At 36.8% G+C, this 13547-nt stretch overlaps 1 protein-coding gene across 1 annotated transcript; it reads left to right on the top strand.

Annotated features, from left to right (window-relative positions):
* The first annotated feature begins 1354 nt into the window (after positions 1–1354).
* On the top strand, positions 1355–10637 carry LOC107736977 (glutaminyl-peptide cyclotransferase-like). Its single transcript, XM_016548366.1, has 6 exons — positions 1355–1509; positions 5565–5711; positions 5788–6069; positions 7843–8010; positions 8852–8951; positions 10462–10637. The coding sequence occupies exons 1-6, from the start codon at positions 1414–1416 to the stop codon at positions 10635–10637; spliced, it is 969 nt and encodes a 322-aa protein (XP_016403852.1). The 5' UTR covers positions 1355–1413.
* Positions 10638–13547: the final 2910 nt, after the last annotated feature.

Genomic DNA, 13547 nt, shown 5'->3' with positions numbered 1-13547 from the left:
AAATTATGTTTTTATTAAACCATTTATCAAAAAAGACTGATCTATTTCTAATTTTAATATCCAAATTATTCCATAAAATGGTTTTGTGGGGGGAAAAGTTGTGGTTGTAAACCAGTTTCCAGGCTAACAAAGCTTGTTGATGAAATCTAGCCAGTTTAATAGGTAATTTACCAGTGGAGTAATTGCATTTCATCAAAAAAGAAAGGCCACCTACCCTATTAAATATATTATTAGGAATAAAATATCACATAGAATCTGACCCAAGCAAACATCTGGCGAACCAATTAAATATCGATTGCAGGATCGCTGATGACGACACAGCTGTTTCACAATTGGCCAAATTCACCACATGGCAACAATGACGTGTGTTTCTAACATCTTCAAATCCAATACTGCTCATAAATCTGTGTTTTTAGAACATTAAAAGCTTTTTTACTGGTCGGCGCCGGTTCAAGTCGGACTAAATTTCTAACCGACATGCACTGCTTCAAGTCAGCCGCCGATCGGTTTGCGCGGCGCCGCATGAAGTCGAACGCACCTATTTTGATTGTAGAACCCACTCATTCGATGTCATTACGTTTATTTTGAAAAAAAATATATTGAATATTAAAATTATGCAACATTCTGAAACATTAAGGATCTCGATTTGTAACGCGATGGCTGCAGACAGTTGAATAAGTCAATGAGTCACTGAGATAATTGCTCTTTTAACCCTGTATATTTGGCTTCAAATGAACTGTCCCCTACAGTTAGTGTTGTATACATCGATTATGGGTGACAAAAAAAAGATACTAACATACTAACATTCTTTTAAAAATGCAGTTATGACTATAAAGTTAAAATAAGAAAACATTAATATTAGTATTAATTAATTTATCAAATAAACAGATTCGAATTCCATTTTTGCTTTTACTGGCACTTTAAGCCGTATCTAGAAATCTACCAGTTATGGTCTTATAAATGTTTATGTATTTTTCTTTTTAATTATTATTATTATTTTTACTTTTTACTTTGAATATTAATGGTACCCATTAGTACACAGAAAGCAACTCAGTATTATATAAATTAGTTGTTTATTTAAGGACAGGAAAGTGAGGCGAAGAAAGAACCCTCTTGCTGGCAAACAGCTGGCTCTTTGTGCCGAGTCGAAGTGGTTAGTCATGAATATTAATAAAGCCCTGCTGACGTTGCTTGATAACTTTCCTTGAGCGCCCAGTCTTGTCAACTGGTTAATATTCATGAGTCACTTAGCAATGCCTGTCTTTCAGCAAATCATTTGTCAGAGCGTCACGGAATGTTGTTAATATTCATGAGTCAGGCCGTCGCCATAGTAGGACTTGTAAATCGTTCTCTCACGTGATCCGAGTTGGCAGGAGTCTGGGAGACAGTCGTGCGGACAGAACGGAGGAGGAGATGGCTGCACGACGCTGGACCACGGGTCTGCTGGCTTTGATTGGCATCCTAGCGGCACTGACGAGCTGCGACACTGTTCCGTGGCAGGAGGAAAAGGTAAAAACCTTTACACAGCTGATGCTTTGTTTTGCATCTTTTAAAGCCCTTGCTTTTTAAGAGAAGTGGCATAGACTACTAGCTTCTGAGCAATGTTGTGTTTATTATTATTTATTTTTAGGGGTCGTGAATTCAACATATTTTATTATGCTTCTCATGAAAGAGAGTGTGTCTGCCTTAAAATGTATTGTCTATTTTTAATGCATAACCTAATACAAATATAATAATTTGAATTCTTTCTTTTTTTTATTAATGCATTCATTCATTACTTATTATATGTCCTCTTTTTTGTTGTTGTTTAAATTTTTCAATTGATGCGTGACAGTGATCACTTAAACGGACTGAGGAAAGTAGGCTTCATTCATGATGCTCAGTCTGTCTCCCATTGTCTAGTTGCTATGGGAGCAGGATCCCTGTCATTGATCCACTAGTAGGAGATCTTAATATTTATAGATTGTCTCTCTTTAGAATTAATTCCCTTTGTTCTGTTCTTAAGATCTGCATTTTGGGGAAATGTCTTATCCATGTTTGTATGATGCTACTGTTGTACTAAAACAGATTTTAAGCATGTTGTCAGAAAACTGAAAATGACAAGTTATATTTTGAACAGACTGTAGATTATTAAATGTATACAGCAATCTTACAAGTCACACTGTGGAATAGAATCTTTTATCATTTTATTTTTCACCACCATGTTTACTTTTGACTGTTGTCTTCAACGTGACATGAATATAAATAAATAAATAAAAAACACACAAACAAAAAGTAAATATTGTTTCAGATCATATTATTACAATGTATAAAATATATCTAATCTTCTCTGTCAGAGGGCTTCTCTTCTGTGTTGTTCATATCAAGCCACAGTCATTAAGTGGCTTAAACAACACAAGCAGAATCAATAATCACAGCACAAGAATTGAACTTTGAGACCAAACATACAAAAAAACTAATTGTCTTCAGAAGATCAATGTCATGTTTAAAGCAGAAGTAGTTTGATTAGCTGTCTTCTATCCATCTTGAAATTGTTATTCATGAAAGAAAAGAAAATCAAAAGCTTTTCAGACTTTTCAGACATCCTCTCTGAATATCCTCCAGCTGTGTTTCCCTCTCATTTCAGAACCTTCTGTTGCCGTGTAGTTTGAACACATAATTATCCTCTAGACATATGCAGTGTATAATTTCTCATTCAAACAAGACTGTAGTTTGGTTGCAACATTACCATTAAGCAAGAGTATAATCATCATCATGTTTGTCTGACTGTAATAGGAGTCACTGAATTAGAATTGCATGTATTGCAAGTCAGGTATTTTCTTCAGCTTTGTAAATGGAATAAGAGCAGACTTTTCGCTATGATTCATTATGAGTAAAGAACATCACAAATCAATTTCATTAAAGATGTCTTAGCCATCTTAAAGGGGTAGTCAGCCCCAAAAAATTAAAATTCTCTCATTCCCTCAACATATATACCGTTCCAGATGTATATGACCTTCACACATTTCATTACACCAAATACACAAAATAATGTTCTTTTTAGCAGCATCATATGACCCCTTTAAGATGAACACAGACAAAGATTTATTAGTAAAATAATCAATCTCTAAAATAAAATAATCAATCAGTCCATATAAGTGAATTGCTGCCCAAATGCTTTTTTATTTAGATAGGACAGTAGAGAGATAACAGGAAAACACTGGGTGGAGAGAGGGGAGCGGGATCGGCAAAGGACCTTGAGACGAATCGAACTCAGGTCGCTATGAGCGCAGTTGCACATCGACACACTAATCATGAGGCTATTGGCGCCGACTGGCTGCCCAAATGTTGATGTTTATGTCAAATTTGATTGTCAGAGCAATGTTACAAGAGTGATAAGTGCACTAATTATATATCTACAGTCTATGAATTACTTTACTTACTTAATCCTCTCGTCCTGTGTGAGACATAAGGCTGCAGTCTGTGAATTAGTAGAGGGGATTTTACATAGTTAAGCCATTAGGTGGTGGCAAGTGAATATGTGAATGAGTCATTGAATGATTCACTCAGTCGATTTTTTCGGAACACTAATTCATTCAAGAATGACACACCACTACTCTGTGTTGCTCAGGGGTGCAATGGTTTATTCTGCTCTGGACCTATTTTGGCAAAGCAAAAATGCACAAAACAACTGGTTTCTTAAAGCAATATTAAAGGGTTAGTTCACCCAAAAATGAAAATTCTGTCATTAATTACTCACCCTCATGTCGTTCTAAACCCGTAAAACCTCTGCTCATCTTCGGAACACAATTTAAGATATTTTTGATGAATTCTGACAGCTCTCTGACCCTCCAATAGACAGCAATGTAATTACCATGATCAAGGTCCAGAAACGTAGCAAGCTATAAGAATACTTTTTGTAAGCAACGTAAACAAAAATAACGACTTTATTCAAAAATTGGTCTCCTCCGCGTCACCCTGGTGCCATTTTGGAGAATATCCACTGAACGTAAACAGCGTATGTTATTCTGTGTCAGCTGATGACAGAATGACAGAATTTTCATTTTTGGGTGAACTCTCCCTTTAAAGCAATATCAGACTAACCATCATGCACACAATCATAACTGCGATTACCTACAGGCAAATCAGAGCTGTGCTGAAATTTGTAACAACAGTAGGCATGTTTACATGCACTAATTTTTGTCAATACGAATGAATGTAATCCAGTTTCAGATTCAGAAATCTCTATTTACATGAACCCTAAACATTGCAATCCGATTCACATTTTCATTTACCTTAGTTACATAACTGTCAGGTAATATCTTAAATATGTCAGAAAAGCTTTTTTTTTTTTTGCAGATATTTAGTAAATATTCAGTCTGCTCTACTGACAAGTTAATAAGACATAAACCAATGCACATTTGTAAGATGTAAACTGTATCTAAACAGAGATCTTATTATAAAAAGACTCTGGTAAACATGCATTAAGGCATAGAACATGTGGGCAAAGTATTTTTGAATCCAGCTGAGAAGATTCAAAGTTTTCATACTAAGGGTATGTTTACACGATTATCATTGCATTTTTGTAGTTTACATGGAGACGGGTTCTAAAATAATGGTATCCTGTTCAAAAACTTGCACTTTCGAGCCCATTTTCAAAAGTTTGTGTTTTCAGGCCCCCAAAATGCTGTTGTCTTGTAAAAGAATGGCCAAAATCCCTGTAGAAAAAAACAGCATATGCTGGTTAGTTATGTTTTGACGCTGGGATGCTGGTTTAAGCTGGTCCTTTGCTGGTTTATGCTTGTCCTTTGCTGGTTTAAACTGGTCCTTTGCTGGTTTATGCTGGTCCTTTTGCTGGTTTATGCTGGTCCTTTGCCAGCACATGACCAGCATAAACCAGCAAAAGGACCAGCATAAATCAGCAAATGACCAGCATAAACCAGCAAAGGACCAACTTAAACCAGCAAAGGACCAGTTTAAACCAACAAAGGACCAGCATAAACCAGCAAAGGACCAGCTTAAACCAGCATCCCAGCGTCAAAACATACCTAACTAGCATATGCTGTTTTTTTCAACAGGGATGCTGAAGTGTTCTGTTTTTAGTTAAAAACAGTGATGTGTAAATATCCCCTCATTTTTGTTCCTATTCATATGATTATTTCTACACAACTCTTCAATTCGATCAGAATTTCATTTGGATTGAGCTCAGTTTAATCAATTTAAGTTGAATGCTTTTTTCAATTTGATTACTTATGGCAATCAAAGAGACTAACAATTACTAAGAACTAAAAGAAAGGGATTATAAAATACAGTAAATGTAAACAAACATACACAAAGCAGTGTTGTAGTGGAGACCAGCTCAGTTGCGTCCAAGTCAAGACAGAGACTAGAAGAAGGTTGAGTCCTCATGCTCCCGAGTCCATGACAAGACCAAGACTATGAAAATATGGACATGGACATGGTCTTGGTCTAGTCATGGCCCCAGGAGCATGTTAACTAGGACTCAAGACTTGTGACACAAAAGTATGAATACACCACTGTGGAATAAATGAATGAATAAAGGTTTTTATTCCTTTTCACTTCAGCTGAAACATGAAGCAACCACACTGAGCTCCAGTGAACTGAGCAGTGTTGTATCTCGTACCGATCTGGACCGGATGTGGCAGAAAGACCTGAAGCCCATGCTTGTTGTGCGCTATCCTGGTTCAACTGGAAGCCAACACGTTCAGCAGGTCAGTGTGTGTTTGTGTATGAAAGCAAGTGTTAAATGTGACAGAGTGTTCGGTGTCTGAGTTTCTCTCTCTTTAGCATATTAAATCAACCCTCGGCTCGATGAAAGCGGGATGGGAAGTGACAGAGGATGCCTTCTATGCTCATACGCCTTACGGCCATCTTCCCTTTACCAACATAATTGCAACTCTCAACCCTGAGGCCAAACGTCAGTTGGTTCTGGCCTGCCACTTTGACTCCAAATACTACCCTCCACAGTGGGACGGCCGTGAGTTTCTTGGAGCAACGGATTCTGCTGTTCCCTGCTCTATGATTTTGGAACTGGCAAGAGCCCAAGATGACGAACTAAAGACCCTGAAGGTATGGCAATGTACACAGGAACATATAATTTCATATATTTGGTTTTAGTTTTAATATTTTTAGCAGATGTGCTTTACTTTAGCTGTGCAACTTTTTTCACAGTAAAACGTTTCTTGGGAAAGTTTTAGAAATATATTCCCTGTTAAAGCACTGCCACTACAGACATAACCATGAGCATTGTGTTTTAACATGGTACATGAAATTAAAGAGATTATGAGTAGAGTAGATTAAGGAGAAATATAGGCTAATTGGAAAAACATGCCTCTACCTACACTTTTGCAAAACCTATTTGCAGTTGAACACTGGTAGCAGTAAAACGTTAACAACTTTTATTACATATAAATTATGATTACAGGGGCAGATTATTAACAAATAAAGACTTTAATGACTTCGATGCATTTAAAGGAACACGCTACTATTTTTGAAAATAGGCTCATTTTCCAACTCCCCTAGAGTTAAACAGTTGAGTTTTACCGTTTTCGAATCCATTCAGCCGATCTCCGGGTCTGGCGGTAGCACTTTTAGCTGTAGCTTAGCATAGATCATTGAATCTGATTAGACCGTTCGCAATGATATTATGCAGCGCCTGAAAATAGTCCCCAGCTATGTAACTTCCAACATGACCGGCACTAAGTTTGTGTAGTTGGTTATGTTGACGGAAGTTAGCCTATTTTCAGGTGCTGCGTAATATCATTGCACCTGCTGCACCCATGGTACGGCAGCAAAGTTCCTTGATTATTACGCCGGAATGAGAGGCCTAGAAAATCGCAACTTTTCATTTTCCGTCGGTCTTAGTACACGATGTAACTACAGAAGAGTCAAGTTTTAAATAGGAAAAATATCGAAACTCTTTGGTCATTTTTGAGCGAGATGCTAACGGTCTAATCAGATTCAATGATAAATTTTAACATTTACATTACATAACCAGCTCCATATGGCTTCTCTGACATATAGTAAGCTTGCTTGGTAGCTCACCTGGTACAGCGATGTGGAGCATGAGTCCCATGAGTCACGATAAAAAACCTCAAAGCAAGCTAAAATAGCACGGTTGCTTCATCAAATGCATTTTTATCTTACATTTACATTACATTGTTAACAATATTTAGGTTTAGAGTTGGGTTTATTGTAGGCGGTGCATAATATTTGTGACCGAGCATTAACATTATGCTTTAAAGTGTCATGTAAAGAAATGTCACCACAGGCGCATTTTTGTAATGAGCCTCGGTTGTTAATGAGATCAAATCTATATTAAAACTGTTGTGAAGACATAATGTCAGTGGGGGTTGCTAGGTTGAGGTGATTTTTTAAATCCCTAACCACTTTATTTCTTTTCTTTTTTTTCTGTCATGTTCTGTGTTCATGTAAAGTGGTCAGTTTTCTAAATTGTTCTTCCTAAAACAGAAGTTGCAAATAAATTAGCTTCGGCATAATCAGGCGAGCTACCGTTGAAATGCCGGTAGTTAAGAGTTATCAGAGATGATGATCAGGAAAGGGAGAAAACAGTTGAAAGCTTTATTGTACTAAATTGTTGTTTTGTTAATAATTATCTTGTACACTCTAAAAAATGATGGGTTAAATACAACCCAATTGCTGGGTTTGTCCCTATTTTACCCAGCACTGGGTTGTATTTAACCCAGCATTTTTTAGAGTGTGCCATTACCAATCTCTCTTTTCCAGTTGGTAGCTGAACTTTAATTTGTGCCAATCATGGTTATGCTGTATTCTGTAGTGTCACAGGTAGATGGCAGCATGTGTGTTTGCTCCTTCTCACAGGATTCTGGGTCAGACGTGTCACTTCAGCTCCTCTTCTTTGATGGAGAGGAGGCACTTTACCAGTGGACCTCTGAAGACTCTCTGTACGGCTCCCGTCATTTAGCCCACAAAATGGCGACAACAGCACATCCACCGGAAGCCACCAACACCAGCCAGCTCGACGGCATTGTACAGTTCTCTCACAAACAAGGATTAATACATAAATATAGTTGACATACAGCCAGACTAATCTAAAAATCACTCACTGTATCCTACTTATTGTTAGAATTATTTTACCTGTTATTATTCATTTATTCTATTCTTATTCACTGACTCATTCTTATGTCGTTCCAAATCTATATGCTCACTTTCTTCCTTGAAAACCAAAATTATATATTTTGATATATCGTCTGTCCCAGGTACTGTTAAAGTGGCCCATATGACTTATGCGCAGTGTTATAAGATTTCTGGAACTTTGTGTATGGACCACACTAATATTTAATTTGTTATTCACTGACAGGCTTTCCTTCTGCTGTAGCTCTCAGATTACATCTGTACTTCCTCATAAGATTTTTCTTTTCACTGAAGAAAGATTTCTCTTACACAGCTATCTTCCTGCTGCGGTATCAGCAGATATATTTTAGATGCAAATGCACCATTCACCATGACTATAGAATTTGAATATAGAATATAGTCCTGAATTATCTTGTATATGCAAATGGACAATCATGTACACTCTCAGGAAAAGGTACAAAAGCTGTCACTGGGGTGGTACCTTTTCAAGGGGTACACTTTTGTACCTTGTTTACACCAAAATTGTGCATATTGGTATTTTAAAGGTACATACTAGTACCTGAAATGTACATATTAGTACAGTAACTTTTGAAAGGGTACTGCCACAGTGACAGCTTTTGTACCTTTTTTTCCTGAGAGGGAATAGTAAATGTAAGGCTAAAGAACATGAATGCAAGCAAACATTGACAAACAACAAAACTGGTTGAAGTCCTTCATTCATTCAATTTCTCACCAGGATTTGTTTGTTCTACTGGACTTGATTGGAGGTCCAAATCCTCGCTTCGGTAATCAGTTCTCCAGTACGACCCGATGGCTTTCAAGACTACAAAATATTGGCTAGTATTTTTCCGCTCTATTTCCCTGTGTCACATCTTTTTTTTTTTTTATCCCTTCTGGTTTCTCTTTCTTACCTCCAAAGAAATTTAGTTTTGTTATGGATGACAAAACACTACAGGTCAAATGTTTGTGGAAATTATGATACACTACCATTCAAAAATATGAAGAAAGAAAGAAAGACGCATTCAATGGATAAAAATTGACAGTACTATACATATATTATGTTTAGACATTTATGCTTAAGTGTGTTAGTCAGCATATCAAAATAAGTGTATTTCTTTGAAGCATGACAAAAGATTATTAAACCATAATGTTTTAAAATATACATTAAAGTAAAAATTTTAATTTGCCATTTTTTAAGGTTGAAGTACACCACAAGTGTATATATTCATTATAATTAAAGGGTTAGTTCACCCCAAAATGAAAATTCTGTCATTAATTACTCACCCTCATGTTGTTCCAAACCTGTAAGACCTTCGTTTATCTTCGGAACACGAATTAAGATATTTTTGATGAAATGTGAGAGCTCTCAGACCCTGCATAGACAGCAATACAACGGAAATGTTCCCAGACAGAAACGTAGTAAGGACATCGGTAAAACAGTCCATGTGACATCAGTGGCTCATTCCCAGGTCCAGAAACGTAGTAAGGACATCGGTAAAACAGTCCATGTGACATCAGTGGCTCAACTTCAGTTTTGCAAAGCTATGAGAATACTTTTTGAGCGCAAAGAAAACAAAAATAACATAATTTATTTAACAATTCTTCTCCCCCAAATTACGTCTTCCGCCATTTTGGAGAGTACCCAAGAGCGTAATCGACGAAATCAGCGTTGTTTACGCTTAGGGGAAAGCGTGCGTATGTGTTGTGATACTCTAAAATGGCGGAAGACGTAACTCGGGGGAGAAGAATTGTTGAATAAATGATGTTATTTTTGTTTTCTTTGCGCTCAAAAAGTATTCTCGTAGCTTCGCAAAACTGAAGTTGAGCCACTGATGTCACATGGACTGTTTTACCGATGTCCTTACTACGTTTCTGGACCTGGGAACATTACAGTTGCGTTGCTGTCTATGCAGGGTCTGAGAGCTCTCACATTTCATCAAAAATATCTTAAATTGTGTTCCGAAGATGAACGAAAGTCTTACGGGTTTGGAACGACATGAGGGTGAGTAATTAATGACAGAATTTGCATTTTTGGGTGAACTATCCCTTTAAGAACACTTGTTTTTTTTACAAGGGAAGCAAAAATAAACTCATATTTATTTATTATTAAAAGTAATATTATGTGTAAAATATAAGTTACTCAGTATTGATATTTTCTTTATTGAACTGTTAAGGCGCTATCACACATTTCCTGTTCAGTCGTCTCTGCATGACCCTACAAATGTCTTGAATTGAGAATGTAATATTTTTTTAGGAATCTCCATATGATTAATTTTCCCTCAGTAATCAGGATTTTTCATATAAAAAGCATTTAGGCCTTATGTATGTATTTCTCTGCACTCCTAGGGGTCCGGATTCTTCATCTTATTTCGACTCCTTTTCCTGCGGTGTGGCACACCTTTGACGACAACGAGGAGAACCTGGATCGAACCTCCATCAGCAACCTCAACAAGATCCTGCAGGTCTTTGTTCTTGAGTACCTCAACAAGAGAAGTCAGAACCCTATCGCTGAAGGCTCCTAATGTTCGCCGGTGTCATTTCTCAAGCACAGGAGACAATGGTGCGTTTGACATTCCAATTTAGCCAGTTTCACCGATTTAATTTTTTAAACCATTTTTATCACACAATCAATTTTTGTCACACATTTAGTATTCATCTGTTGAGATTATGTGAGTTAATTGCAGCTGGAGCTGCATAATGTGTGTCTGTGGACTGTTAAAATTCAGAAGACATTTAAGTGATCCAGGATCAGACTCAGTATACAGGGTTCACTGTGTCGGCAACAGTGTTTTCTTTATATGCGCTGGCTTTCGAAGCTCTATTCATGCCCCAGGACATAAATACCTACAAAATAAAGATTGGTACTCAATATATCTGATTTTTTTTTGCTTGTTATATGAATAATATAATTTATAGTAGCCTTATACTTTGTAGCCTTTTCGACTTCAAATGTAAACTGTTTTATGAAAGAATCATACTGTTTTATGATGCTTGTGTGATTCTGTAAGCTGCTGCTCTTGTCATGTGTTCCTCACTGACCAGTGGGATCTGAAAGCTTTTATTGTAACTTTAAACGTGTATCCATTTTAAATAGCTGTTCATGATGTGAAACAGCGAATAAACCGTTTACAAAGCAGTGGTTAAAACCAACTTCGGCTTCTGAGTGTTCATTTAGTTATATAAAACTTTGCCTGTGCATATGTTTACTGAATCAAGTTAATTTATGGTTATTTCCAGTTTCTGTGTTTTAGGTTCACCATCTGAAAAACTATATAGGCAGGAAGCTCTTAATGTCTATGTTTGTCTGTATCTTAGACTGCTTTCATGGATCTTACACACCACATGATCATGATACTGCCATGAATTCCAGTGTCAAAAGTCCCCAGATTTATTGCACCCTCATGGGTTTTCCATGCACTGGGTGTAGTTATGGTATTCATTTCGGAAAAACATAGTCACTGCAGTGTGGTACATTTATCAGTTTACTTTGTATAGTACCGTAGTACACTTGTTTTAAGCCTAAGGTTTTCATTTCATATATTTTATTTCAGCTTCTTTTAACAAATATGTTTTGTTATACAGTAACAACACTAGTTCTGTCAGACATCATAAAACTGATGTCTGCACTTTTTATAAGGGAATCAAAAAGTAGCTCTAGTCAACAGTTTGTCTAATAGATTGTGAATCAGTGAAGCAACATTTGATGGTGAGAAACATACTGTATGTCATATCCCTGTTCATTACAGTTAACATGATACAATCAGTGAATAGCGCAAAGGCTTTGAATACTTACATTGCATTAAACAACAATGTGTCAAAGGGGCATCTTAAAACAATTGATTCTAGAGCTTTTTTCAAACCTATCTTGATTTTTTTTTTTTTTACCCACTTTATATTGAGTGCCACTATTATGTACTAACATTTGAATGAATCATTTGATCAAATGCACTTATTGTGAACACGCATTTTTGCATTGTACTTATATTTAAAAAAAAAATACCTGAATGTAATTTGCATTTGTAATTAATTTCTATAATTACATCAAATTACACTATTGGCCCTAATCAACTCAACCTAACCATACCATTAAACCTGTCCTTTAATCTTACCAGTATCCTATCTCAGTAGCACCAAAAGTGTTCTGCAATACAATTTATGGCTAACGCTTTAGATTACAACCCGCAACTTACTGCGTAAGTAAACAGAATTTACAGCGTAATTTTTTTGTAATTATAGTGTACCTATTCAGTACCTCCGTATAGATATAAGGGAATAATATGCTAAGTTTGGGGAATAAAGGGGTAATAACCTGTAAAATTACAAATTATTTCTACTGTAAGTATTTTGAAACTAAGGGGTAGGCTACCTATTCTAATATTATTACGTGGTATGTATGACCTAACAACAATCTTATATTTGCAAGCAATTTAGCAAAAATGTAGGCTACTTTTTTATAGCCCACATATAAAACACGCTGGTAATTGTTTCAATCCAAACGCTCGGTTGAGACTGTTGGGTTAGGAAGCTGACTTGATTTGACCCAATTTGGGTTGATATCAGTGACCCGACGGTGCTGGGATAGGAGTGTGGAGGACGTTAAAGAGAGCATGCAGCAAGTATCCCGAGTTCAAACGCGAAGTCGCGAACGGTTCTGTGTGCGACGAAATCCGTGTGCGGTGAGATGGGAACATGTGGGAAATAGAAGAAACCTAATCGAAGCGCAGACAAGGGACAACTTTAAAACTGGAGTGTGTTCGTTTAAAATCCTCTGGTGCTCCTCTATGGAAGCAGATTAGACTCAATAATAAATCACGCAAAAGACACGATGCACACATGCGTATCACAATTCACATGCATGAAACCCAATTCACGTGCACGGAAAAAAAAAATATATATACAAAAACCAATTCACATGCACAAAATAAGAATATACATTCATAAAATACGTTTCACAAATGCAAAACACAATTCACAGATGTACAACTAAATACAAAAATGTTGAGTATTTAAAATTCACGAGTTCATCATGGACAGTGAATGTGTGAATCGCCTTGGATTTGTGTGTGTATTTTTGAGACTTTCCTGGCAGCGAACCTCTCCCCACGCGGGACACTCGTTCTCGTTAGCCAATCAGATTTAAGCCTGTCAGTCGACCAATCATAACCCACTGTGGAAGTATGAATAGCATGCCCTGGGCGTGCCTACCTGGATGCTGACGTCATCGGCGCGAGAACACCGTTCAAGTTATGATTCAGCAGAGGTGTGTGCAGTTGATCGTTTTATTTCAGTTAACTAGCCAAGTAAAGGTTTATCGTTTTATTTTTGCATGTTTACTTAAAACTTGGAAGTAAAATTGGTCGTTTAGACACTCGCTAACATGAACAATGTAAGCCAGCGGCTGCTGTTTAGAGTATTATGATTTAATATTGATC

Source organism: Sinocyclocheilus rhinocerous, unplaced genomic scaffold, assembly GCF_001515625.1.
Source record: "Sinocyclocheilus rhinocerous isolate Xijiao unplaced genomic scaffold, SAMN03320098_v1.1 scaffold794, whole genome shotgun sequence".
Classification (NCBI taxonomy): Eukaryota; Metazoa; Chordata; class Actinopteri; order Cypriniformes; family Cyprinidae; genus Sinocyclocheilus; species Sinocyclocheilus rhinocerous.
Note: the sequence above shows the minus strand (reverse complement) of the source record. Positions and strands in the feature narration are given on the sequence as shown.

Bases quoted from the DNA above. Each gene is read 5' to 3' on its own strand.
- LOC107736977 (XM_016548366.1), top strand. From the start codon at position 1,414: ATGGCTGCACGACGCTGGACCACGGGTCTGCTGGCTTTGATTGGCATC. The intron at 5,712-5,787 runs GTCAGTGTGTGT...CTCTCTCTTTAG, and splicing joins GAAGCCAACACGTTCAGCAG to CATATTAAATCAACCCTCGG. The intron at 6,070-7,842 runs GTATGGCAATGT...TCCTTCTCACAG, and splicing joins ACGAACTAAAGACCCTGAAG to GATTCTGGGTCAGACGTGTC.